Genomic DNA, 26424 nt, shown 5'->3' with positions numbered 1-26424 from the left:
TTATGCTTGAGTTAGTCTTCTTCTCTGATCTCCCTGTAATAGATTGTCAGGGACAGCCCCCATTCCCCAGAATTGCCAGATTTATTCGAATTAGTCCTAAGCCTGCTTACACTGCCTTACCTTTTCCTTCCCATGAAATACCAACAAAGGCTCCCTCTGCCTCCCATGGATCTGGTGCTTCCTTGTGTGAGGCTGTGTGTCCTGATGTGCAACCCTCCCCCCCAACCTCCCAACCCCCCGTTAAAACTGGGAAAATGACTAGCTCCTTAGAAACAATCATTTCCTGATCTCTTGGCCTCACCATATCTGAATTATAATAAAAGCCATATTTTTAAAACAGAGCTAACAATGTATCTATAAAGGCTAACTTTTTTAAAAAGATGACTAATCACAGTGCTTGAATCTACTTTAGTATGGTAGTAACATAAAGACAAAAAAAAAACTGATAGTAATAACACTCTTTGTTTCTGAAATATGAAGCGCAGTTCTAATCTTGCCCATGATGGAAACCTAAAAGTGAGTTGAACTAGAAAACTGGCTAGAGTGGAACAGTACAAATTGCCTTGAAAAACAGGATCTTTTATTTGGAAAGTCGCAAATGGGTATGTAGTCATTGTTGTGGGAGGCCAGGTGTGGTGGAGCCTGTCTGTAATCCCAGCTACTCAAGAGGCGGAGGCAGGAGGATCACAAGTTTGAAGCCAGCCTGGGCAACTTGAGACCCTGTTTCAAAATAAAACATGGGCTGAGGATGTAGCTCAGTGGTAGAGCACCCAGTACCACAAAAGGGGAAACCAAATGGGAATACTATGAGTGGAACTTACTGCCGCTGAAATGTCCTCCTTTAAATTTAAATTGTGCCTCTCTTTTTGTTTCTGACGCTTTTGGAGGCCTCACACTGCCCTAAAAAATTCATGCAATGAGGCATGACGTCTAAAAGAACAATAAAAGAAATAAGCACTGAATGCTCAAATTCTCTCCAGTGTCTGTCCTGCTCCCTGAGCCCAGGCTTCCTACTGCCACCCCAACTTACTGCATCGTTAAGCTGCTGCTCTGATTAGGCCACTCCGCTCTTCACATCCACAGATACCCCACATAATTCTCAGAATGGGAGAAGCAGTCATTGCTCTTACCTTTCATTTAATTGTAAATTTCTGCTCCCCGTTTTTCTTAAAGATGTTTTGATCCATATGTCTTATCTCTCCAGCTGGTTGTAAATTCCTTCCAGTCCCTGTAAGTCCACATAAGCCTTCCTAACCTTGCATTTCATTCTTAGATTCACCTAGTATTTACCCCTGGATTGTTTTATTCAGTGTATCCAGATCGTTTGGGTAACATTAAGAAAACTGATTAGTTTCAATTACGATTGGTCTCTGCTAGAATAGGAACTTTATATTAGTATATCTGCTTAGTTCATATAATTTTTTGTAGATTTTCTTGATCTTTAATCACTCAGTCCAGCTGAAGTAACTAACTCATCAGATGTTATCCTGGAGCAAAGCATGCTTGCTCTCTGCTAGATTCCAGTAGTCAGAGCAAAGAGAGACTCCTGAGCTCAGTATTCATCTTTGTAATCTATGATGCTGAATTCTGGAACATTTGACTTTGAACTTGCCTGCCTCTTCAATCTCTAGTAGTGATTTTCTCTGCATGAAACAGCCATAAATCAGGTCTTTGAAGATCCATAAATCCAGATGAAATTGATACCTTTGTGCATGTGGTAGAAAATTGCTTTACAAGAATATAAAGAGCAACCAAAAGGAACAAACCTTGAGAATTTCAAATTTCAATTTTTTTTTTCTTATTGATTCATTTTGTAGTTTTTGTTATTATTTGTTTCCTTACAAATACAGAGAATCTGGAGTTTGGGGCATTTTGTTGATGCTGGGAATTACAATTTGAAATCTGTAGATTTTTGTGTTATGTTATAACAGCATCTACCACATACAAATAAGCATTGGAGCAGTGTAACATAAAGACAAAAAAATTTACACAGAATAACACTCTTTGTTTCTGAAATATGAAGTACATTTGTACTTACTTATTATTACTTACTTTTCTAGTAATTTTAATATGTATTTAAAATGAACTTTAAAATTGAAAGTTGCCCTTACTTTGAGTTTTTTATTTTGACAATAACATCACCTCAGGAATGGCTCTTCTCCTGTCACTGAGTTTAAGTAAACTTGGCTCATTTGGTAGCTTTTCCATTTTATAATGGCAGAGGGGCCAAATGGTCTTCGTTTATTATCATTCCTTCTCCACTTGCTACTTGCATGACCTTGAGCTCATATCTTAACTTTGTACATCAGATAGGAATGGCCATGCCTAATCTTACAGTCTATTGTGAGGAATCAATTAAATTTGATAGATTTTGTAAAGCACTTAATCCAGGGTGAACAGTAAGTTATCTATTATCAATGCAACACAGCGGAAGCCGTTTATCACAAGGTGGTGGTGTTCAGCCTACACTGTGGATCCATTTGAATGTAGTAAGGAGTCCTAGGGAGATTTGTTTTATTTGTAGGGGTGGAGGATATTGTTTAATTGTTCTGAAAAACAAATCAAAGTTTGAGTTCATTTTTATAGTGATGCTTATTTTCAACTCATTAGCTAAATAAATCTTAAATATTTCATGAATCTCCAATTCAAAGCTGAAAGTCCAGATTCTGAGTATACAAGGTGAGCTGGTAAAAAAAAAATGAAAATGTAATGCAGAAAATCAACCTTTCAACATTCCAGAAAGACATTTGGCTTCTGTCTCAAACTAATTTTGAGATTCCTTGCCTGAGGAATTCTTGGTCAAGCACCACCATGGTGAACATTCTCATACAGGAAATTGAATTATTTGTACTGCAAGGCTTATCTTATCTGTAAAGCAAAGATAGTTTTCAGTATCCCCCTGGCCCACAGGTCCTTTTCATCAACTCACAGAAATACCAAAGTAACCCAGACAGTATATTTATTTTTTTGTGTTATGTTCCTGTTTACTGCAGTGGGACATTTGTCCCAATTTTGTTATAAACCTTAATGTTATTTTTTATATACTATTCAAGTGTAGTAGAAAAGCTATTTCATCTTATTTCTCCAGAATTTTACCAAAACAATAAGGAATTTGTATCTTATACACAATGTAAGTGATCTTGTATATTATACAAAGAATTAATGCTGACAGCCAATAAAATACCTAAGAAACTCACTTGGTCATTAGATATGGTATTTTCTCATAGAACTTCTCTAAACCCCTTTTTCTTTGTGATTTGGAAGAATATCTAAAAAAAAAAATCAGTTCCTGAGGGTTAAAGACTGCTTGTAACAGTCTTTTTAGTGTAGAAATCAAGTTTTCCCACATTATGGAAGTACACAGAGTAGACAAGTACTTATCCTATAAGAGGCCAGAATTTTTCTTACTTGATCTTTCTTTTTTCATTTTACCAATCTCTGGTGTGAGTTACACTTAAACTCCCTTGATAGCTAGTAGAACACTTAGAAAGGAAAGGCCAGCCATAGATGGTGAGAAACTGATATTTTCGTCCAACAAGATGCACAGCTATAGACTTACGCCTTGTGGTCTGCTGAAAGAGTGAGTTTCTCTCAGGAAGTCCAGGTGGCTGGACATCAAGATTGAGACCAGGAAGTTTTATTTCCTAACAAATTAGATTCACCTGGTTACTAAATTAGTGTTGATTTTTGCTACATTCAGAATGTTATAATCTATATTTTCTTGGAATTTCTGGGGGATTCAGAGTAATCCTTGCTATGCATAATTCATGTTGGCAAGCAGAAGGCCCTAATTGCTCATCAATTCTCATAAAGGGTAGATCATAGGATTTCAAATGACTGAAGTCTTCTGTATCTTCCCCCATTATGTGTTTTATGTTTTTTTTTGTATTGTGTTCATGACATTTACACATACATAGGTTGTTATGTTGGCTCCTCCTCCTTCTACAAATGCGCAGTTGAAATGTTTAACTTGCTTTTATAGAAGGCTAAGACCAGTGTGTTTAATTAATTAATTCCTTATTCAGAAAGTGTATGCCTTTTATGAACAGTTGGTATTTTTCACATCAAATAAATGACTTATGGCCATTTTTTGAGGGGGGGAACAAAAAAGAACAATCATACTTCAAAAGGCTGCCTGCATGCAGTAAATAAAGACATTTATATTAAGTATAATTATATGATAAATTATTTACATCTTCATGGGAGGTCAAATATTATTCATGTAAGAATGAGTATGCAATAGTTTTTGGGGTTTTTTTGTATTCACATTAACAAAATCAGGAGAAAATTACTATAAAATATTCAGTTAAAGCTGTATTTGAAGGAAGAACTGATGATAAAAGTGTTTTGTCCTTTTTTGCAGGTCATGAGAGAATGGGAAGAAGCAGAACGTCAAGCAAAGAACTTGCCCAAAGCTGATAAGAAGGCAGTGATCCAGGTAAAATCTGAACCCACTCCCTAGCAAGCAGGACCTGCCAACAACCTGTCTGTTGAGGGCCTGCAGGTTGGCCAACATCTGCTGGAACGCCATGTATGATTGTTCATATTCCCATAAATTTGGGCTGTTCCTAATCGTTGTGTAGTTATTGAGTTGTTGAAACCCTGCCTTACATTTGCTCCCAACTATTTCAAGTTATAATTCATTGCCATAAAACTTACTGTTACTTGCAGTTTACTTTTTATTAATAATGCATCTCTTTGGTTGCCCTAGTTCTTGCTACTTCTCCCCCTGGGAAAAATTATCCAAATATTCCAATTTGGGTCTGAAACCAGCATCCAAATTACCTTATATAAACAGAGAGTTTATCATGGCCATTTGCATAAATTAAAATAATTTCAGAAGAAAGGAATTTTTAAAAAATATGAAATGCAAGAGCTTCAAGAATATATATATGTATCTGACATTAGTATCAGTCATTATCAGTGAAATGAGTCTTGAAGGACTCTATAAAATCCTGATTTTCAATGAGAAATTAATTTGGTTGGGAGATGGAGAATACAGGAAGAGGAGGCAACCTATAAAATGTGTGAAATTAGTCAATGTTGGGGTGACTGTGCACCCTCTGGAATAGTTTTTATCACTTGAAGAAAAATGCAATAGAATATCTCTTCTAAAAGACTTGAATTTGCCACCATCCTCCTCGTTCTGTTCCTGATTGATGTGTGTTTTCAAAATGGCAGCATTTCCAGGAGAAAGTGGAATCTCTGGAACAGGAAGCAGCCAACGAGAGGCAGCAGCTGGTGGAGACACACATGGCCAGAGTGGAAGCCATGCTCAATGACCGCCGCCGACTGGCCCTGGAGAACTACATCACCGCCCTGCAGGCTGTTCCTCCTCGGGTAGGTCTCACTGAAACCTGGCTTTAGGTCACAGCACAGATGGTGGGGACACTGGGCACTGGAGGCCCTAGAAGAGAAATTAAAAGAATGCCATGAACACCTTTTTCATAGGAATGTGTGGTGTCCATTCTATCTTAAAAGTCACAAGTCTCTGGCTGGGGATGTGGCTCAGGGGTAGGGCACTTGCCTACCATGCAGAAGACCCTGGGTTCAATCCCCAGCACTAGGAAAAAAAAAAAAAGTGACGGTCTCAGGGCAGCTGTCTTGACAGGGCCATCTAAACTCTTAGAATTGGACATTGACACTTCTCCTTAGAGCAGTGAGACAGGCTTTCCAGGAACTTCAAGGCAGTACCTAACTTTATGTAATGTTCTTCATGGTGCAATTGAAGTCGGAAACACAAAAGCCAGAAGCAGGATGTCTTAGTTTGCTTAGGCTGCTCTGATGCAGTACTGTAGACGGAGTGGCATGTAAACAACAAGATTGCATTTTTCACTGTTTGGAAGACTGAGAAAACTGAGAGTAGGCACCAACAGAGGTCTGGAGAGGGCCTGCTTCCTGGCACATACCCTTTTTTCCCCACTACATCTTCACCTGATGGAAGGGGCAAGGAAGCTCTCCTAGGGCCTCTTTTATAAAAGCAATGACCCCATTCTTATGGAGTCTGTCCCAATACCACCACACTATGCATTTAAACATAAGAATCCAGTGATGGACACAAACATTCCGACCATAGGGAAGGATTAATAGTAATCTAGCTCAACACCTTCATCATACAATCCATGTAACTGAGATCAAGAAAAGCTAAAACTTAACTTGAGCTGAAATAATTTTCAGTGTAGGATCTAGGACTTGGATTTCTGAATCAGAGCTTTGACCATATTCTCTGGAAGGAAGCCATCATCAGTCCTGAAGGCTACAGTGAGGAGATTTCTTTGTGGTTTGCAGTGATCACTGCCAAAAAAAGGTTTACCAAGTGGGGTCATGGAGTTCATTACTGAACACAGTGTTAGACTTTGCTTTGAGGATAATTAACATTTTGATAGTGAATTTGCACTTTATGCCTTATACTATTCATCATTGTGTGAGGGGTATTGAAAGCTACAAGGGTGGTGTGTTCTATTTCTCCTTGCAGTGCTGTAGGTTTTTGCCTTGTGTATTTTGAGACTATGTTTTTAGGTGTATAAACATTCAGAGTTGTTATGTTCTCTTTGATTCATGTACTATCATGAAATTACCTTTTAATCCCTGGTAATATATTTTGCTCTAAAACCTACTTTGTCTAATGTTAATAAATCTACTCTAGCTTTCTTTGGATTAATATTTGCATAGTATTTTTTATTCATGTACTTTTTTTGTATTTGAAGTGCATTTCTTATAGGATGCATATAGCTGGGTCTTGCCTTTTAATTGGGAAGGCCATGTGTATTCAGCGAAGTTATTGATACAGTTAAAATCTAAATCTATATCTTGATAGATTTTCTATTTGTCTCATCTGTTCCAATAAAGTACAATCACCTCTCAATGTCTGTATGTTTTAGGACCTTCTCAGATACCAAAATCCATAGATGCTCAAGTCCTTTATGCTAAATAGCATAGAAGCTAGGGGTGCAGCTTAGTGGTAGATCTCTTACCTTGCATGTGCAAGACCCTGGGTTCAATCCTCAGCACCCACAAGGAAAAAAAAGACATAGTATCTGCAAATAACTTACACATGTCATCCTGTTTACTTTAAATCATCTTTAGATTAATTAGCAATGCCTAATACATTGTAAATAGTTGTTAAATTGCATTGTTCAGGAAATAATAAGGAAAAAAGTTCACATGTTTACATGTTTACATACGGTCGCCATTTCTGATGCTCTTAATTTTTTTTTTATACAAATGCACCTGGTATCATTTTTGCTTCTGCCCAAAGGACTCCTCTTAAAATGCCTTGAAGAACATGTAGGTTGGAGATGGAATTTTTTTTTTTTTTTTGGCTTGGATTGCCTGTAGGTTGGTGATGAATTCTTTTGAATTTCTTTTCTTGTTTTTAATTTATTAATGTCTGAAAATACCTTAATTTCACCTTTGACTTTGGAAGCTGTTTTTGCTGGGTGTAGAATTCTAGATTGAGGCTTTTTTTCCCCTTTTCTTCTTTAAAGATGTATTCTATGATCTCTTACTTGTGTTATTTCCAAGAAGAAACGTGATAATACTTATCTTTATGTCTCTATAAATAACCTGTCTTTTTATTATTATCCTGTAAGATTTTCCTTGTAAGATTTTATTTATCACTAATTTTGAGCCATTTAATTATGATGTTCCATGATGTACTTCCTACTACCCTACAATCCTTCTGACCATTTTTAATCTCATCTCTCCTACCATAGTTTTCATGTCTATATATTCAGTCTGGGCTCCCCCATCCCCAATATGTTCTATATTTTAACTTTTGAACCTATGGAACACTACAAAAACTGTTTGAATATCTTTGTTTGCTAACTGTGTCAAGTTCGGATCAGTTGTGATTGATATTTCTTCCTTCTGTGTGCTCTTTTCCTGAATCATTTCATATGTAGTAACTTTTTATTGATTGGTCAAACATTGTGAATTTCAGCTTTTTGAGTTCTACATATTTTGTACACTATAAATATCCTCTTTGGTGAATTTCCCCCAGCCTCAGTTTCTTCCACATGCATGTAATGATCATGACTCAGCTACAATTTCAAGGATCACCCTCTGCACATTTCTTGGTTCTCTTTTTTAGAACAGCTCTCTTCTACCAATACTCTGTCCTCTGTGCTATGAATTCTAGCTCCCTGGATCTCTCCAGAGCTGCCCAGGATTCCTCCAGGTTCTGCCTGACTTTCGCTGCCTTGAGCTATGGCCTGGAAACTCAGGGTTCACTCCTTCACCCTAGGTCTGGTACCTTGTGAAGGATCTGTTCCATGTATTTAATCAATTTGTTAGTTGTTTCAGGTGAGGGGACGGGAGATAAATCCAGTTCCTCTTCCTGGATTTTGGCCAGAAATGGGAGTCTGTGTATATGTTATGTAACTAAACTAAAAAGCCACCCACTTATGCTGATTTTCCTCAGTATGTTTATTTTCCTTGTGAGGTTTTAATGCAGAAACCCTTGAGGAGCCAGAAAAGAGCTCTTGGCGTTCCTCCGGGTCAAGACAGTATTGACCCCATTGTCCCAATGACATCAGTAGCATCCCGGGAGATTGTGGCTGGTTCAGGGTGACACCACAAGTAAGGGACAGGATGGAGCCATGAATCACACAGTCTCCCACTGCAGTACCTTCTCACTAGACCATACTTCTCAGAACAAAGAGCTTTTGAAACTGAATATCCACATTAGCATTTTCATTTTGTATTAGCAAAAAAAAATCCCTGTCCTCTTCAGGCACTTCTAAGTCTACAAATAATAAGTTCCTTGATTCTTCTTCTTCTCTGGGAAGCATGCTTTGAGAGGAGGAGCTGTGGGGATTGTTTGCAAGAGCAGAGCAGCATGGTGAGTATCTAGACCAGATCTTTAAAAAGAGACTTGCTGTAAAAAGGTGTAGCTGAACGTCCAATCCCTGAAGTAAGGTCTTTACTCAATGGTCATTGATAGTTTGAAAAAAATAAGATGAGGGCTGAACAGAACATTTAATAAGTGCACAGAGAGTCTTTCAGTTGAATCTCATGGGCCACCACAGGAAAGGCTGTAGCAAGACTGTTTGCCAGAGCTTCGTGATTCATACAAGGGGACGATTTTAGATTAGCTATACTGGTGCTTTGTCATGGGCCTGTTGATCGTGTCATAGGAATTAGACAGCATGTTTATTTGAAATAAAAGTTTAAGACTGGATTAGGAAGAACTTGTTCACCATCAGTGAAATCATATTGCTATGGATTCATCGGAGGATTCCTGTTAAATTCTTACCTCAGAAATGCACAAATGTCTCCTTGGTAATAAAAAGTGGAGTTAGATAGACACAAGCCCAAAGTCCTATAGTGTTGCCTGCCATTTTTGTGAGGATACCATCTTTGAATGTTTGTTTAAATTTTAATGTATGGCTTGGCATCGAACTTAGCTCTGCACTTTGGAAAGTGTAAGGAAATTTTAAGTCCATTTTGGGGGACTTTTATACATTGCTATTAAAAGACATGAATCAAGAACTGTTCAGTGATTATATAAGGAAGATGACATCTTGTAATTGGAACCATAAGGAAATATTTCTGAACAGTCCTACACATAATGCCTAGAAAATATAAAATTTTCAATAATCATCTTTTGGATATATTAGTGAAAATATTTGAATAAATTAGTGAAAGTGGTTTTTTTTTTCTGCAAATTCTATAAATGTTATCACTTGAAATAGTCATCCCCTTAACCCTTACCAAATTCTACCGTATATTCTCAGACTTTGCAAATCTGAGACTCGGGGGGGGGGGGGGGGGACATAGATTATATGCAGTTTCTTTGACACTCAGGTTTAATTTGTACTTTATCTATATTTTGAATCCAAACTTGAAAATGTTATGAGGTTATATTTTTGTATGGCTTACTATTCCTTGTTCTACTATGAATTGCATTTGGTAAGTCCCTGTGTTTATATACTCTTATGTTCCAGGTTTCCTTTTGAATTAACCACATACCCATAGGTGGATAAACTGAACATCCAATCAAAAAGTGTATTTTTTTGACTGGGGATGCGGTCCAGGGCTAGCATGCTTGCCTAGCATACATCAGGCCCCAGGTTCAATCCCTAGTACTAGAAAAAAAAAATCTACACATATATACATCCTTACATATGTTTATAATTATAACAATCAAGATTTTATTTATTTATTTTTGTGGTGCTGGGGATTGAACCCAGGGAATAATTAAAATTTTAATTTTCACTAGGAAAGAAATAGAACCAGCCATATTTTTGGACTGAGGCTAACCTCTGCTCCGTTGAAGCCCAGTGACTCTTCTAAACACCAACCCCTTACTTAACTCTTTTATTGTCTTAAAAGTTTCCTTAGAAAATCAAGGATTTATATTTTTGTTTACCCCCAGAAAAGCTGAATTCCTCTGCAGAGCTGCATCACATGTGGTTAGTTTCCATCCCCTTTGGAGGCCTCTGAGCTACCAAAATTAGGTAGGACTCAAGCCAGGCTGTCATCATATGGTAACCGGCTCCCTCAGTCGTGTGCTTCCTGCTTCTGACTTGGTCAGGCTCAGAGTGAAGCTTTCCCCAGCTTCATGGAGTAAGAGCCAAGTATGGGTGGAGCCTTCCCGCCTGTAACTGCCAAGGTCCTGTTTCTGATTCCCAGAGGATGACACTGTTTCCTGCCTGTTCAGTGTTTTCTGTAGTCTGCAGAGAAACTGGATTTAATGTGGAATTCTATATAGTTAAACCAGACTGGATATGGTTTGTTTGCTTATTTGTTTGTTTTAAATAAAGTGTCTATTGTAGGCCTCATCTGGAAAAACTTAGCAGACCCTAATTACTAAGAATTAAAATGTTTTAAAGATGAGAGAAAAATAACCAAACCTTTCTTTGTAATTCTGAGATGTTTTGGTGTTTTTATATATACACTTTGTCTAAATTTTCCATTAGCATCATAATATTCTGACTTTCTCTACTGTTAAACATTTTCTAAGTGGTGGTCAGAATTAGGAACCATTTACATGTGCATCTGTCTGTTTGTCTGTGTGCCAGTTTAATGTTGATTTTTTCCGTGATTTCTCATGATAGCAGTCTTCTTATCGATACCGAATTCTATTTCATGCTTGTATCTACCGCTTCTTGCTCAGACTCTTAATATTTAATTGAGCAAAATAATGTCTCAGTACCTATAGCACCAACTCCCTGTCCTTTCTCATTTCTGAATGGTTCAGTCAAATATTAGAGCTTCCTGAGGTTCCTAAAAACTTACTTCCATGTAGAATTATTTGGAAGAACATTCCTATGATGAGGCTCTTATGTAAGGAGTGTGGTTTTGTCACCAAGTTGAATTTTCACCCACTGCTATGTGGTGAGTTCTGGCAGCAGGTCAGTGGATGTTCAATAAGAAACAGTGATCATTGGAGATGAAATGGACAGCAGCTTAAGGGTGTTTTGTGGCAGATAAACCGGTGATGACAGGAGGAGGTTCTAGCCAATCCGTTTCTAGCCAATGTAGCATGTTGATTCCAACTAAATCAATCTTTAGCTAACATAGGTATCAGCATAGCTGTAAGTTTTCTAAGGCAAAAAAGAAATGGAGGTGCAGACCTGGGCAACTTTAGTTTTCATGTGACGTTGCTAACTGCCCTTCTCCCATCATTTTCTACTTGTCACTTTCAGCCAGAAAAGAAATATTCAGCGTTTTGTTAGGACTTGCACAGAGCACATGTACACAAATAGGGAACAGCTGCGCTTAAATGTTAGTGTCGAGTAAGTTAAAAATTATATGCTGAGTCCTTAATACGTGGAGAGATTAATATGATGTTTAAAGCCTTCTACCAGCAATTTTGGAATGTTATAAAAATTTTGTCGTGATAATCACAATGTAGTTAGAAATTTAAAGACTAAAAATCATTTTTTAGAAATGTACTTAATTATCTTATATCTTATGTATATATGTATTATTTATTCATTCACCATTCATTTGAAGTTGAAGTTTGTGTAAACTGATGAGCACACAGGGACTCATTAACTTGAGAGCTTTTAAGGACAAACCGAGTAGCAGACGATGGGTGGAAATAAAAATGGGAGAATTAGCATTTATTGAAGCAAATCCTTTAAACTGTACTGGGTGGTATGTGTGCTATATTAGTAAAGCCTGTCAGTATTTCCTTTGTACCTTGCTTTAAATGTTTACTAAGCTCAGTAACAGATCTTGCTTCAGATCAGTGGGAAGTAGGTAACCATAGACATTCATGTTTTCTGTTTTAAATTAAGTCAGATAGAAAATGAAGTATAATGAAAAGCTTGAAAGCTCTATACTATGTCTCTGAGACCACAGTCACCACCCAAGTTCCCTCCACATGGAGCCCCACTGTGACCTCCTTCGAAGTGGAAATGGGTCTGTCACAACCCATAGCATGGGGACCCTGTGCTTCTCTGCAACTTATATAAATGCATATTTACATGTTAATATCTATTTTCATTTCATCCTTGAAAATAAAAACCTATGATGAAAATACAAGTATTTAGGGTTTGTAGACAAATGTGGGGCATGTTATTGAAAGGTCCAGTACTATTCACCTGCCCGAAAGAACAGCAGGAAGTCCTCATTCTGTCAACATGTACCCAGGAGCACCCATGTAAATTTCACATCAGTTTCAAGGGCTTCATTTATTTTATGAAACTTAACCATGGATCACAATTTAAAGATGCTAGATGGGCAGGGTGGTGCACACCTGTAATCCCAACCACTCGGGAGGCTGAGGCAAGAGGATTGCCAGTTCAAAGCTAGCCTCAGAAACTTAGTGAGGCCCTAAACAACTTCAAGAGACCCTGTCTCAAAATTTAAAAGGAGGTGCTGGGGATGTAGCTTAGTGATTAAGTGCCTTTAGGTTAAATCCCCAATATCAAAAAATAAAAACAGAAAATAAAGATCCTAGGTAGGTTATATTGGATTTTAAACAGTTTTGCCTTGAGTTTCCATATACAAATGTTATTAAATTTTAAAAAAACAGAATATCTAAAAGGTCAAAACACTGGCTAAGTGTAGGAGAAGGAGAGGGTACAATTAAAAGAAATTTGAATGTGGTTATCCTTGAACATATTAACAGGTTCTGACTGTGTGATCTCACAGAAGTCACAGAAGCCAGGAGAAGAGAAAGTCATCTCCTCTGGGTCTCCTTCTTCCAGGAAGTAGAATACTTCTAATAGGGACAGTTACCAAAGTCTCCATGTGCTCTACCCTAACAATCTTTCTCCTCCTAGGGCGGAAAACAACTTCCAAAGCTGTAGTCTCAGTATGCAAAATTAAAGCAGATTGCTATAACTCTCTAAAAAAGTCAAGAATCTGTCATAATTGGCATTTGTTGTATGATCAGACTATTTGGAAAATCTCCCCAAGGGTCTGTGTTACTTTAGAACATGTTTTGTTTATGATTTCTTCAGCAACTCTGTGGGCTTTGCCTTCTGGGTTGCGTGAATAACCTGGGCATTCTAGTGAGCTTCAGTGTGTTTTACTACTTAACTAAACAAGGCTTCAAGACGTCTAGGTCCAGATCAGTTCTGGCCTTGAGGTGCTCTCACAGAAGATCTTAGCTCTGGCTCCAGGGTACGCTACAGTTTGTCTGAAAGCATAAATTGTGGGGTTGGAACAGGTGCTAATTTTCAGTCCTATTTGCAATCTTCACTAAGTTATAGCTGTGATCTGTATAAGCAAAATAAATTATTCCTAGGAATTAGTGAAACATCCCAGGAAAAAAATCATGAAACCTATGAGATTTGACATAAGTTAACTTACTTGTGAGAGATGATTACAACCACTCTTATTTTCTGTTTTTTACAAATTTTCTCTTATTTCTGTCTTAGAGTATTATACAGACATTTATATATAAATAATTCTCAGGTTTGCCCTTGTACAACCTGTAACTGGAACAGGGGATTCTTCTTCCATCTGCAAATTGGGTTTATTTTTTCTACTCTTTTTGTAATTAACATTTTCTAACACACCATCCACCCACCCACTCCCCCCCCCCTTTTTTTAAGCCATAATTTTTTTTTTATTAGAAAAACAGAGGACTTAATTGTACATGGAGACAAGACTGTGAAGGAGGAAAACGTTTTCCTCCTTAAGAGGAGAAAGATTGTCAGGGTAGAGCACATGGAGACTTTGGTAACTGTCCATGTTAGAAGTGATCTGCTTCCTGGGGAAGGAGGGAACTCAGAGGAGATGACCTTCTATGAGATCACAAAGTCAGAGCCTGTGCAGTGATTGGGGTAACCCCTGGGCCACATGTGGGGGTTTTGTCTTGGCAGTATGCACTAAGTGTCAAAGGTCAGTTACCCAACACCCTTCCTTCTGATGCCTCCATATCATCAAAATCGAGAAGCTGAGCAGGGAAGGATGTTAACGAATCTACTGCATTTTTTCTGTTGCTTTATCAAGACTTCTTTGTTCAGCCTGGTGTAGAATTGCTATTTCCCCTCTGATATTCATTTTAACCTACAGAAGTCATTTACGTGGATACATTTGACATTGGACTTTCAAAAATTGCACAGAACTCCTAGATTTAAAGACAAAAATGGTCAGGATCCAAAGGTTCCTGGGAGCTTCCCCAATTGTTTTGTGTGATATTTTGTGGGTTTTTTTTGTTTTGCATATTTTTGGTTTGGTTTTGTTTAGTTTGGTTTGGTACCTCACCCCCCAATGTTTTGTTTTTGTTTTTGTTTTTGTTTTTGTTTTTTTTGCAACAGTGAAAAAATGCATTTGACATTTTGAGAATCAGAAGGCAAAGTAAACTCAACAGAGACCATCTCAAGCACCGAGAGGTTTAACTCTCTCGAGTGTGTCTTTAAACCTACACATGGAGATTTTATGCATTTTACATTATATGTTCAAGAGTTCTTGAAATCCAAGGTATAAAACTGAAAATAATGGCCTTGAGCCTCTTTGTGAAAACAGGAAAGAATTGCTTATATTCTTGGTAGATAATTAACTTCTCTAGTCACAGTTTTGGAAACCACAAGGGTGCAATTTAATCCTCCAGGAGTAGGTTTTCTGAATAAGTCCCTTGTGACCTGCAAAGGTTAGGGTCCCTCCATAAAGTGAGTCATTTGCTTCCTTCTTCTTGGCAGCACTACATCCAGGGCTGTTAAAAACTCTTGACTGTTCATTCAATCCCATCAGGAAATGGTTTAGGGCAGAAGTGTCTATTATGGTAAGATGCCAGGTTTCTAGAGCAAGCATAAAGCTACAGGGTGGGACAGTAGGGGCTATGAATAGTCATGTTTTAATGTGCTTCCTGTGTGGATGGTCGAATAAAAAGCTACATATTCAGACATGATTGGCACTGAGTAGCCCTATTCATCCTCCGTCAGTCTAATGTGTGTTATTTGTTCCACATCCAGGGACACCAAACTTAAGCAACTGAGTGAAAGAAATAGATGGAAAAGACAATCTGAGAAGTAAGGAATTTAGTTTAAAAAATACCTTTTAATTTTAAATATTACCTCTTAAATGGAAAGGCCATGGAATTTCCTTCAAAATTACCAAAATCAACTTGCTATCAAAACTTGAGACAACAAAGGATTCTCTTTTGGAACCAGTGAAATGAATCTTCTTCTTGAGAGTGGTTTGGATATGCTGTAGACTCTACTAAGTATTTTCTGGAAACATTTCCCAGTAAAAATGACTTCCTCAAACACCTGGCCCACTGGGTAGATAAATCAAATGAGTTTGTAATTTTAGTTATGTTCTGTGAAAACTGAGAACGCTGCTCTTCTGATCAGAGAGATGCTTATTTTCACAAATAAGATACCATGAAGGATATTCTATACTACTGGAACTACTTCTGAAGTTATATTTAGCTCTAGGTCTTTCATTAATTTAATTAACAAAGATTTATTAGCAGCCAAATTGTTCCAGTGTCGGGAGATCAAAATGTGTTACACTTTTTTTTCCCCAAAGAGGAAAATGGTTCTCATCTCAAAATGTGAATCTCCTGTTTTCAGGTTCTTTTCCTGTTTGCTTTTATTGTAAATGATGCCTAATCCATTTTAGGAATAACTTTTCTTAATCCTTTAAGAAATTCTTTTTTAATGATATTTTAAAGGCAGCATGATACCATGGTGAACTTTAGTACAAATTGAAAAGTGCAAAATCTGTCGCAAAGAGTTACAATGTGATTATGAGCTAAATACTCTTGGAAAGATAGTGATAATACAAAGGATTTGATACATTTAGTCCCTGGGAAGCAGATCTTGTATTTTCTTTGTTCTTTACTATAAAGTTTAGATTGACCATCCAATTCTAATGTAACCAAATTGTAGTATTGATATATAAAATATCATAACTACGAAATAAGAGAAATTTTCCAGAAAAAAATATATTAGTTACAGAAAATTTAAAGCCTTGAGAGTAATTTAAATTATATGCATGCAGGTTAAAAATGTTTCTTGAACTATGTTATTAGCACCCTGAGCCTCCAAATTATGTTGTCTTTCTAATCATGAATAATTCAATCTTAAATGTAAGTGATATGGCAGTACTAACAATAATAACAGTTTCTTTGAGAATTTCTTTCTATATTCTTTAGATATACCAAGTGTTCTTGTAGAGATATCAGGTATGTTTTTCTACCATTCCTGTCTGAATGTTTCTTCTTTTTAATTAAAATTAACAAAATTCATCTTCATCTTAACATAATAAAATAAACCTCCCTAGACAATCAAGATTCCATTTTTCTGAGTTACAAGACATAGCTCTAGAAATAACCAGTTTTACACCTTGAGGAATTCTCTTTTATAGCCAAAAAATGTGGGCAATGATTTCTTGATTTGAATGAAAGATGCATGAATCACATACCTAAAGCAGAGCTCCCCACCTTCTTTTTTTAACCTAAAGTAAATGAAAATATAGAAGTACAGGAACATGTTAACCTGTTCCTTTTCTTAACTAAAAACATTGTTCATTTTTGAGGTGCAGGATTAACCACTATTTCATTTAGTTTGATTTATCCAACATACGAGCTAATCCAGTTTTTTTTGGTTTGTTTTTTGTTTTTCATTTCAAAGCACGATTCCTAGAAATAAATATGTTTACGTGGTCAAAGCAACCAATCCAAATCCTGCAATGCATTTCTTGAGAGTTGTTCAAAAGTCTTCCTGAATTATTGTCCCCAGCCTTTGCTTATTGTTAGGTAGGCATAGGAAGAAAAAGCTTGTATTTGTGTAGTTAGACACATGCACATGGTGAGGTCAGAGCTTATTCTGGGCTCACAGGGCTCATTATCATGCAGGAGCTGAGGCCTGGGGGATCCTCACAGCCTGATATGCTACCGCTTCATTATCAAGCTCTGGGGATTTTTGGAGAGAAAGTTAGTAATATATTTCTGAAGCATATAAAGAAATGGCAGCATTAAGTGAGATAAGCAATTGAAAACAAGTGAGCACATTCACCATTTAATTATCTGTCTTCTATTAAGAAGATAAGGATGAATTTAGCACTAGAACCCTTGAGTGTCACAAAAGCATAACTTTTAACTAATACCTTGAATCATTTTCTAGTAATCCTCTAATCAGATTAACGGAGGACAGTCCTATGCTGCTACACCCCACTTCTGATGCATTTGCTAAAGAATAGCCAAGTGCCAAAAACCGAGAACAGAAAATGAGAGATTGAACAAGCTAAATCTGACACTTCAGCACAATTAAAAGAGCTGATATCAGTGTGTTCCAAAAGGGTATTACTATAATCCTTTGCATGGTTACTTTTTTCTGTGATTTCAGTAACCTGAATCAACTTTGGTCTGAAAAATATTAAATGGAAAATTCCAGAAATAAACTTCATAAGTTTTAAATACCTTTTATTTTATTATTAACTATTGTTAATCTCTTACCATAACTAATTTATAACTAAACTTTATCATAGATTGTATGATAGGAAAAAACATAGAATACATTAGGATCTAATACTAGTTGAGGTTTCAGGCATCCACTGGGGTCCATGGATAAGGCGGGGCGGGACTTCTGTCTATGGGCTTATAAGAACTGGAAAGTCAGGCAAGGACTTTTGGAATGCACTCTTTCCTAACCATCCAGAAATTTCTTTGTCAAGTCTGTGAGTTAATTTGTGAAGTATCTTTAGCTTGGTCCATGACAGAGTCTTGTTGAAAGGGAAGATCACATAGTGGTCAGAGAAAGGGGCCTGGACAGCTGGTCTGGCCTATTCCTGCTAGAGCACTGACCAGCTGTGTCCCCATGGGCTAGCCTGTAGCCTGTGTAACCTCAGCCTCAGCCCATTAGGTCTTCATGCCTCATCTGTAAGGTAGAGAAAGCAGCTCTCTGTCACAAAGCTGGAATGAGTTGCCATGTACACACTAGTTCAAACACTGTCCCCTTCAGAGACAGTCAACAAATATTGAACTGTTTTACTTAGGAAAAAGAACTTTTTTACTTAGAAAAAAGAAGGGAGTAGGGGTTGGAGCCAAGGACTGAATAGAAGAAATACGTATTGAATACCTGGGGTGGACCAAGCATTATGTTGGGTAACTGACACACAATGTTTTTCATCTTCAAGTGCTTCCTCTCTGAAGGGTACTCTTGTCTACACTGGGCACAGTGGCACACACCTATAATCACAGAGACTCCAGGGGTTGAGGCAAGAGGATCTCAAGTGCTAAGCCAGCTGGGCAATTTAGTGAGAACCCTATCTCTAAATAAAAAATAAAAAGAGCTGGCATATAGCTCAATGGTAGAGCACTCCTGGTTCAATTTTCCCCACCAAAAAAAAAAAAAAAAAGAGATTGTAACATTAATAATTAGCAAATGAGAGCGTGTGCTGTTTGTGCTGATAGAAGAAGATAAAGGGGAGACCAAATGTTAACACAAATGACCACTCCCCATTCTGCAAACTGAGATGATAATAACAGCACCAAGGCCAGTCTGGGGCACTGGCTTGTTGGTAACAATTCTTTCAGGAAAAAAAAAAAATGCCTTGTGGAAACATTCATAGGTGGCTAACTCGAAGGGGAAAATAGTGACATTGAAAAACAATCCTTACATTTTAATTTAAGTGCTTTTTCATATTTGAACTCATAAAAGAAAAAATTCATTTTCTACAAAGTAATACATCTTTTTTTCAGAGAGAAAAAAATAGAATAGAACATCTTGAGGAAGCACAATATGCTGGTCAGCTGCATCTGTGAGGACAGACAGGAATAGCATGGATAAAAGCAATTAGTGTAGCCCTTTCTGTCTCCAACCTTGAAAGTAGAATTACAATAGGACTAGAGGGATTTTTTTTTAAAGCCTTGATGGTTGAAAACAAGCCAGCATCAAGGTTATGTAGTATCTTGATAGTACAATCCTGTATATACAATAGCCCACACAGTCCAAAATAGTCAGCCTTTAACTCTGATGTTTCAAGGATTTTTTTAGTTAGCTTGTATAACCCTATCTTCGTTCAAATATATATTTTATAAAAATAGCTTATCAATTATTTCTTTTTCTACATTTCTTCTGATATTTGAAAGGTCATTCTCCATTTGTAGATTCAACCATATTTCACAGTACATATGAGAATTGTAATGATATTCTGCCAAAAACTGTATTTCAATCTGTGATGTCTATCTGTCTTGGAATTAAGGATAGTCACATTTCTTCCAGGAAAACAAGGAATAAATCAGGCAGATGAGCACAGATTTATTTTGTTCCTATTAAATGTGTGTATTTGTTTTCTTAAGTATAGGCACAAGGCCTCTGTGTCAGGCATGAACAGGCAAGTACAGAGCACCTTCTGGGTTGGCACTGATGCTTGGGGTTCCCAGTAGAGCAAAAGAGTGAGATCCCATCTGGCCCCATGGATCTCACATTGAAGAAGGCAGCCAGAAGCATAACAAATTTAACAGATTATACTAAATGCAACAGTGGAGATTTGCACAGTCTTTCTTGTGGCACAGAGAAAGGGCACCAAATTCTACCTGGGATGACAAGAAGAAGACCCAAGTTAACAGGGAAGGACAGGCCTATCCCATAGAATATGGGTAACAGAAGAAAAGCACTGTAGGCTACCCACCATCTCTGGGAGTAAATTCAGTACCTTCCAGCTTTCCCAGATGCCCATGACACATCAGTTAATAATCACTAGTTTGCTCAAATGTCCCCAGTTCTATTCCTGCCATGAATTTTCACAGGTGATTTTTTTTAATGAAGAAGAATTTTGTGTCTTAGCAAATCATTTTATAAAATCACAACATAGAATGCACAAAGCAATGGAAGAATTGTTGAAGACAAAGGAACCTCTGCCCTTTTGTTTTTAATTAGGATGAATATTTTTGTGTAAAACTGGAATAAGAATGAAATGGAATCAATTTACAAAAAAAAAAATGAAGCACTTAAGAAGAAACTTAATTGTTGTTGAAAGAATTAGACTCTAATGGCTTAACAAGAACTTAATTAAATTTCAAAGTAAAATAACTACAGTTTAATAATGGTCTTTCTCTTGAAAAACTACAAGGTCTCTTAGAGCTTATCAGGTATTCCTTAGCTTACAAATGAGTAGTGGTTAGATTGCCTATTGTTTTTCTTACTTTGCTGATGCTGAGATTTTGTGTGTGTGTGTGTGCAGCATTACTTCTATTAGCACTGTGCACATAGGAGTACATCTTATATATACTCCTGAATATTTGAGTGGGAAAAGAGAAGGACCTCACGGAAACCTGACAGATCCAAAATCTGTTCTCCTTCTGTAAAAGAACAGGCACACTCGAAAAGAAAATGTTGATTAAGGAAGACAGTCATCATGTGTGTTGAAAATACTAAGTGCTCTTATAGAAATGACAACTGACCAAAGTAATTAATTACTCATTAATAATCACTCATTAATAAAGGACTGGGAGAAGTGTTTTGAAAGGAGAATTCCTTCATGGGATAATTTAATGGGACCTCTGACCCAAAAGCCAGTGAAAGAAATAATATTTTGCACAAAGTTGAAAATTTTTTTTATTTTTCCCCCCAATAGCCTCGTCACGTGTTCACCATGCTGAAGAAGTACGTCCGTGCTGAGCAGAAAGACAGACAGCACACCCTAAAGCATTTCGAGCATGTGCGCATGGTGGATCCCAAGAAAGCTGCTCAGATCAGGTCCCAGGTAAGCCCTTCTCATGGGAATCATCTGTAGCTCTGACAGTCCGGGGTTCTGGTTTCTTGGGTGTGGCCATAGAATCTTCAGGTATTACCTATGGTCTTTGTCTCAATGGCAAGAGCTCTTTAAGGCCTGGTAAATTGTAAAAGCTAATCAGGGATGAGTATGTGGTTTGACATCTTGCAAATAATCAGGAATATAAAAATCTTAGGTATTCCACTGCCACTGATAATATTTAACATGAACCATTTAAAACTGACTACTAAAATAAAGAAAATGAAAAAAAATGAAACTAGAACCTGTCCTATTGGCTCAACTCAATTGTGGCAGGCAATCATAAACTTCATTGCAACTACAAGGTTTAGATTAAATGTGAGCTTGAATGAAGCCCCCGTAATGTTTCATATTCTCTCCTTCCCAAAGACTGAAAATGGGGATCTATCTATGGAAGTCTGACATTTTATGTTTCCTTAAATGGAATAATTTTAAACTATCTATATTTAGCACGAAATATCCAAACACACTGAAATGTTCTCATCTATTAGGAAATTGCAAAGAAATAAATTTAGGAAATCAGAAGCTATTTAGGAAGCCTCAGTCTTAGAAATCAGAGTTGGCACAGGTGGTCTTTTTAATTGACTCTTCCAAGCATACAAAATGCTGGTAAATTTAAAGATAAGTCTTCAAACTAAGCTAAAATGTTAGAGAACAAAAAGAAAAAAAAAGAGAAAAAGAAAAGCAAAAATGCCCTTTTAGTTAAATATTCCAGCCACATTGCTTAGTTTTGTTTTGGAAGTTTGTATCTGTCTGCAAGGTTTGATGAGGAAAATAACCATCCCCATCCCAGAGATTGTTCACCTGGTCTTGTCACCCTTCAATGCAGGTTATGACACACCTCCGCGTAATCTATGAGCGCATGAATCAGTCTCTGTCCCTGCTCTACAATGTACCTGCAGTAGCTGAGGAGATTCAGGATGAAGTTGGTAAGTGAGCTGTTCTTCTGATCTCATGCATGTAAACACCTCTTCCCCTGGAGAAGAAGTCAGGGAAGTGAGTTCTTCCATATCAGAAACCAGTGTTTGAGTACATGGAAGTTAAAAGTGCTGATTGCCTTTTACCAGGAAGCTCTTAGAGTTCTTTCTCACTTTTGCAACTGCTGTACCACTTCTTAACTCCCCACATGTGTGATAATGGAGGAATATAACTTAACCTATGAGAGACTTGTGTAGCTATCAGCCACTTTTATTGAAGTATACTTGTCAGCAATTATTTTCTAATTTATTCAATCTTGTGACTATCTCCTAACTAAACTTTGCTATTTTACAATTAAGGAAAAAAAAAACTTTATTTGTCACCCTAACATTATGAGTAACATAGCAGCCCCATTTTACAAATGAAAACACTCTGACTTACAATCTAAGTAACTTACTTCTCAGGTCCCACGCATCTGAAGTAGCACAGCCAAAACACAAAATTGTGACATTCTGACCTTGAGGTTATTGTTATATTCAATAAATCACAACTCTCTTTGATGGGACAAAAATACCACTAGTGTTCTTTAAACCACATTGTTGTTTGGACTTAAAAAGGTCATGGACTATTAAATTTACTTTGAAATAATGATACTATCAGGAGTTGGAAAAATAATAGAGAAGGTCCATGCATCTGTTACCCAGTTTCCTCAGGGATGACATCTTACATAACTATAGTTGGTATGTTATCAAACCCAGGAAGTTAGCATTGTGTGCCCACTGTCTTTTTTGTCCCTAGTTTTCCTGATAACACGTTTAGTTTTTTGTTTTTTGGGTTTTTTTTGCTATCATTTGTTGATATTTTATTTTTTTATTGGTTGTTCAAAACATTACATAGTTCTTGATATATCATATTTCACACTTTGATTCAAGTGGGTTATGAACTCCCATTTTTACCCCGTATACGTTTAGTATTTCACATGAGTAAGTTCTCCCATTTCTGTTTTTTTCTTGGAAAGGGAACAAAGTATATTGCATAACATGATGTTCTAAAAATCTCCAAAATGCCAGTATCTCACAAACACACAAGAGTGATAATTCTGGTGGTAAATCTTTCAAATGTATGTGTACTAGAGATTTGGTGCATAGATAATCAGCAAATAGGCAGTATGTTTCTGGCGTATCCTTTTCCAGAAAGAATCCTGCTCCTTGTTAACTGAGTTTGAAAAATAGGTACAGATTATCATCTGAAATTAGGATACCCATGTTGCTGTGGATGAATATGTTCACTACAGTAATTTCTACTGTGAAGTCCCTGTCAAGATCGCAGTTGGCTTGCTTTTTATATTTTATTCCAATACTATTCTACTTTTTCTTTTCTAACTTACAACTGTCTTGTAAATGTTATTTGTATTATTGTCAAGTATTTGGTACATGTCATGTCTGTTCAATACTACGTGTTAGTGGAGGGATCAAATGCACTTAGGCTACATGCTTGCAAAAGAGACCTTGTAAAGTGTCCTCTAAGTCTCTGTTCAGAAGGGGGATCTTAGCATTGAACAAGATCTTACAAGCACGAGTCAATGGAGTTTTCAGTTTATCTCTTGAATTGAAAACACAAATTTCCAATTTTTTTTTTCACTCTGTTAAGTTTCTTTAAGAAATGGATATTGTTTTTTGATAGACTTGTAGGACAGAAATCAGAAAGGAACTTTTAAAATACTATATATAAAATGTAAGAAATTCCTCTGCAAAGTTTGATAAGGGACAAATAATCAAATAATTCATCACATTCTTAATGAACTGAAGCCAAAATCTTCTAGGTGCGTATACTTCTACCTTATGATTGTCTCAAGCCTCTTTTCACGTGTGACTTCAATTGAAGGTGGTGTCGATGATAACAGACTAGAGAGGAATAAGCCATTACAAAGATCTAGAAAGTGGATGACCTACTCTACTTGCACCTGTAATTATGTGGGGGTCTTTCTAATTAAAATATTAGAACTTGCCATTCGACAACACGCTACTGAACAACATGAGCCACCAATGAATCACATTTCCATGGAACAGATGGTGATTCAGAATCTGGAGTGTTGCAGAATGCCCAAGAATAGGGCAACCCAGTAAACTTAAAATCTCAGTGATAAGTAGAATCATGGAGGGCTTTTTCTTCTTTTCTTCAAAGAAAGAAAGAGGCCCTGCTATTAAAAAGGATCAAGAATAAATTGTTTTTAAAATATTTGTTTCATTCTAAACCTACTGGTCACCAAATCCTGAAAGATAATATTCATTCTCTCTCTCTCTCTCTCTCTCTCTCTCTCTCTCTCTCTCTAATATTTAATTTGGAATCCTATGTGCTTTCAATTGTAATGGCTATTTCCTATAGAAAGAGAAGCTTGAAGTAATGAACTTCCATTACTTAGACCTGTGTACCCTTTGAGCTTCTAATACTAAAGCTAAGAAAGAGAACTCTTTGGGGGAGAATAACTTTTTTGAGTTGACCTCAGTTGACTCTGTCTTTCTTTATTTGAAGGAATATTTTAAAAGAATGCACTCTCAACTAGGATTTAGATGAAACAAGATTGAGGGGTAACTGTTTGTGCTGAGTGGTATTCAGGAATTCCTAATCTTACTCTCTACTTTTGGGTATGTTAATTCTCTGTCATACAAATTTTGGTGGGTTTTTGTTTGTTTGTTTGCATCCTTTCTAAATAAGATCTTCATTCATAGATTTCTTCTAGTTTACATCTTAAACTGTTTGTTACAGTCTCTAATTTCATGCTTTGTCATCAGTCTAGTTGGTGTTTTCTGCCATTTCTCTCATAATCAAGCTTTAGATTTAGAGTCAATTCAGTACAAATAAGGAGGATACTAAAAATTTCAGAGCTGCTGGCAAAAGAACATGATATGAGAGTACCTCAATCGCATGCCTTTTGTATAGAAGTTTGTGCTTATAAACAGAGGCAATTAGGATGGTTATTACAGTCAGTCAAGTAGAGAGACTTAACAGTACTTGAATTAACTAATGGCACCAGGTGCTTTCTGGACGAAGGGGCTTCACTTGTCTAAGGAACTTCCAGGATCTTTCTGTAGTGACTAGGTCTATCTACTTCCGTGAATGATGCTCCCAGTTAGATTTCTCCTTTGGTGAAAATCAAAGGAAGAAAATTCCTATGCCAGAAAGAGAGAAGGCTGTGGTTGGAGGTGGGAATCAAATTTGTGAGAATAAATAAATAAATCATGACTGGAGCACATGGTTAAAATCATGCTTGTGAATTCTGGCCCCAGCCTCTTTTTAACCCATTGTGCTTTGCTGAGACATCCCATTCTGCTCATCCTGCCTTCCTGATAACTGTAGTAAATCCCAGGTCCAGAGTTCTAGCAACAAATAACCTGTCTTCTGAGTCCAAGTGCCACCTTCCTGGCCATCAGAAGCTCACATGCCTTCACAACTCCAGTCATTGAGCATAGGAGAGAACTCCATATGACTTGCTTACACCCTCTGTTGTTGTGGGTTCTCCCCATCTGGCCTAACATTATCCACGAAGGCTTCCACTGTCTCGCCCATGGTTTCTACAACCCCGAGTCCTCTCTCTTTTACCTTCGATTCCTGCAGTTTCAACATGAAATCCTTGCTCTACACACCCACTACCTTAGATCAGTTCCTGTCCTCATCGTTTTCATGGACTCCAGCCGGTCACACTGCCCCTTCTCTGGGCCCCTTCCCATTCAAATTCTTCCTCTTCAGCCAGATTCCCTGCTGAAATAGAAATGACTACTACACATGAAGCTTCCTTGATTAAAAAGTTGCATCTTTCAAGATTCAACTGAAACGTTTATGCTCCTGTAAACACTTATGAAATTTGCACAAGAATGAAAGGGAAAATGCTGGCATTTGGTGATAGCCAGATAGTGAACTAGTAAGTGTCTGGGATGTCAGTGGCCCAGGTTCTTGATGAAAGTTCACCATGAAGGACCATCATGTTTAGATTTAGGGAAAGAGTCAGGACTGACAGCCATTGTACACCCCTCTCACAGAGCCAAGCCCGCTGGCACTGGGCTGTGTCCCCCTGAAGCAGGGCTTTCTTGTACATCACATAGATGTAACACATGGACAAATGACAACCCTGGAGAATTCAGTGATCATATCCTGTTTGCAGTTGAAGAAGCTGAACCTCAGAGGGGCCACTAACTTGTCCACACAAGTAGTACAGGATGAAAGTGGGACTGAGAGGCTGGGGTCTCTCAGAATCTCAAATTCACATTCTCTCTGCTACCTGTTTGCCTCCAAGGTTGAATTTATAACCTCAGTGTCCAGAGCACTGGGTAACCACCTCTATTG

The 26424-nt window shown here is 37.3% G+C and overlaps 1 protein-coding gene across 6 annotated transcripts in view; it reads left to right on the top strand.

Moving 5' to 3' along the window:
* APP (amyloid beta precursor protein) overlaps positions 1-26424 on the top strand; it is a 248829-nt gene that overhangs the window by 170679 nt on the left and 51726 nt on the right. For all 6 annotated transcript variants that reach the window (XM_081302873.1, XM_081302874.1, XM_081302872.1 and 3 more), the window contains 4 exons: positions 4364-4438; positions 5182-5340; positions 20989-21117; positions 21995-22094. In XM_081302873.1, coding sequence (XP_081158999.1) covers positions 4364-4438; positions 5182-5340; positions 20989-21117; positions 21995-22094 — 463 coding nt within the window. The remainder of the gene's footprint in view (positions 1-4363; positions 4439-5181; positions 5341-20988; positions 21118-21994; positions 22095-26424) is intronic.

Source organism: Spermophilus citellus (assembly GCF_964194105.1).
Source record: "Spermophilus citellus genome assembly, chromosome: 7".
In the NCBI taxonomy this organism is placed as follows: Eukaryota; Metazoa; Chordata; class Mammalia; order Rodentia; family Sciuridae; genus Spermophilus; species Spermophilus citellus.
Note: the sequence above shows the minus strand (reverse complement) of the source record. Positions and strands in the feature narration are given on the sequence as shown.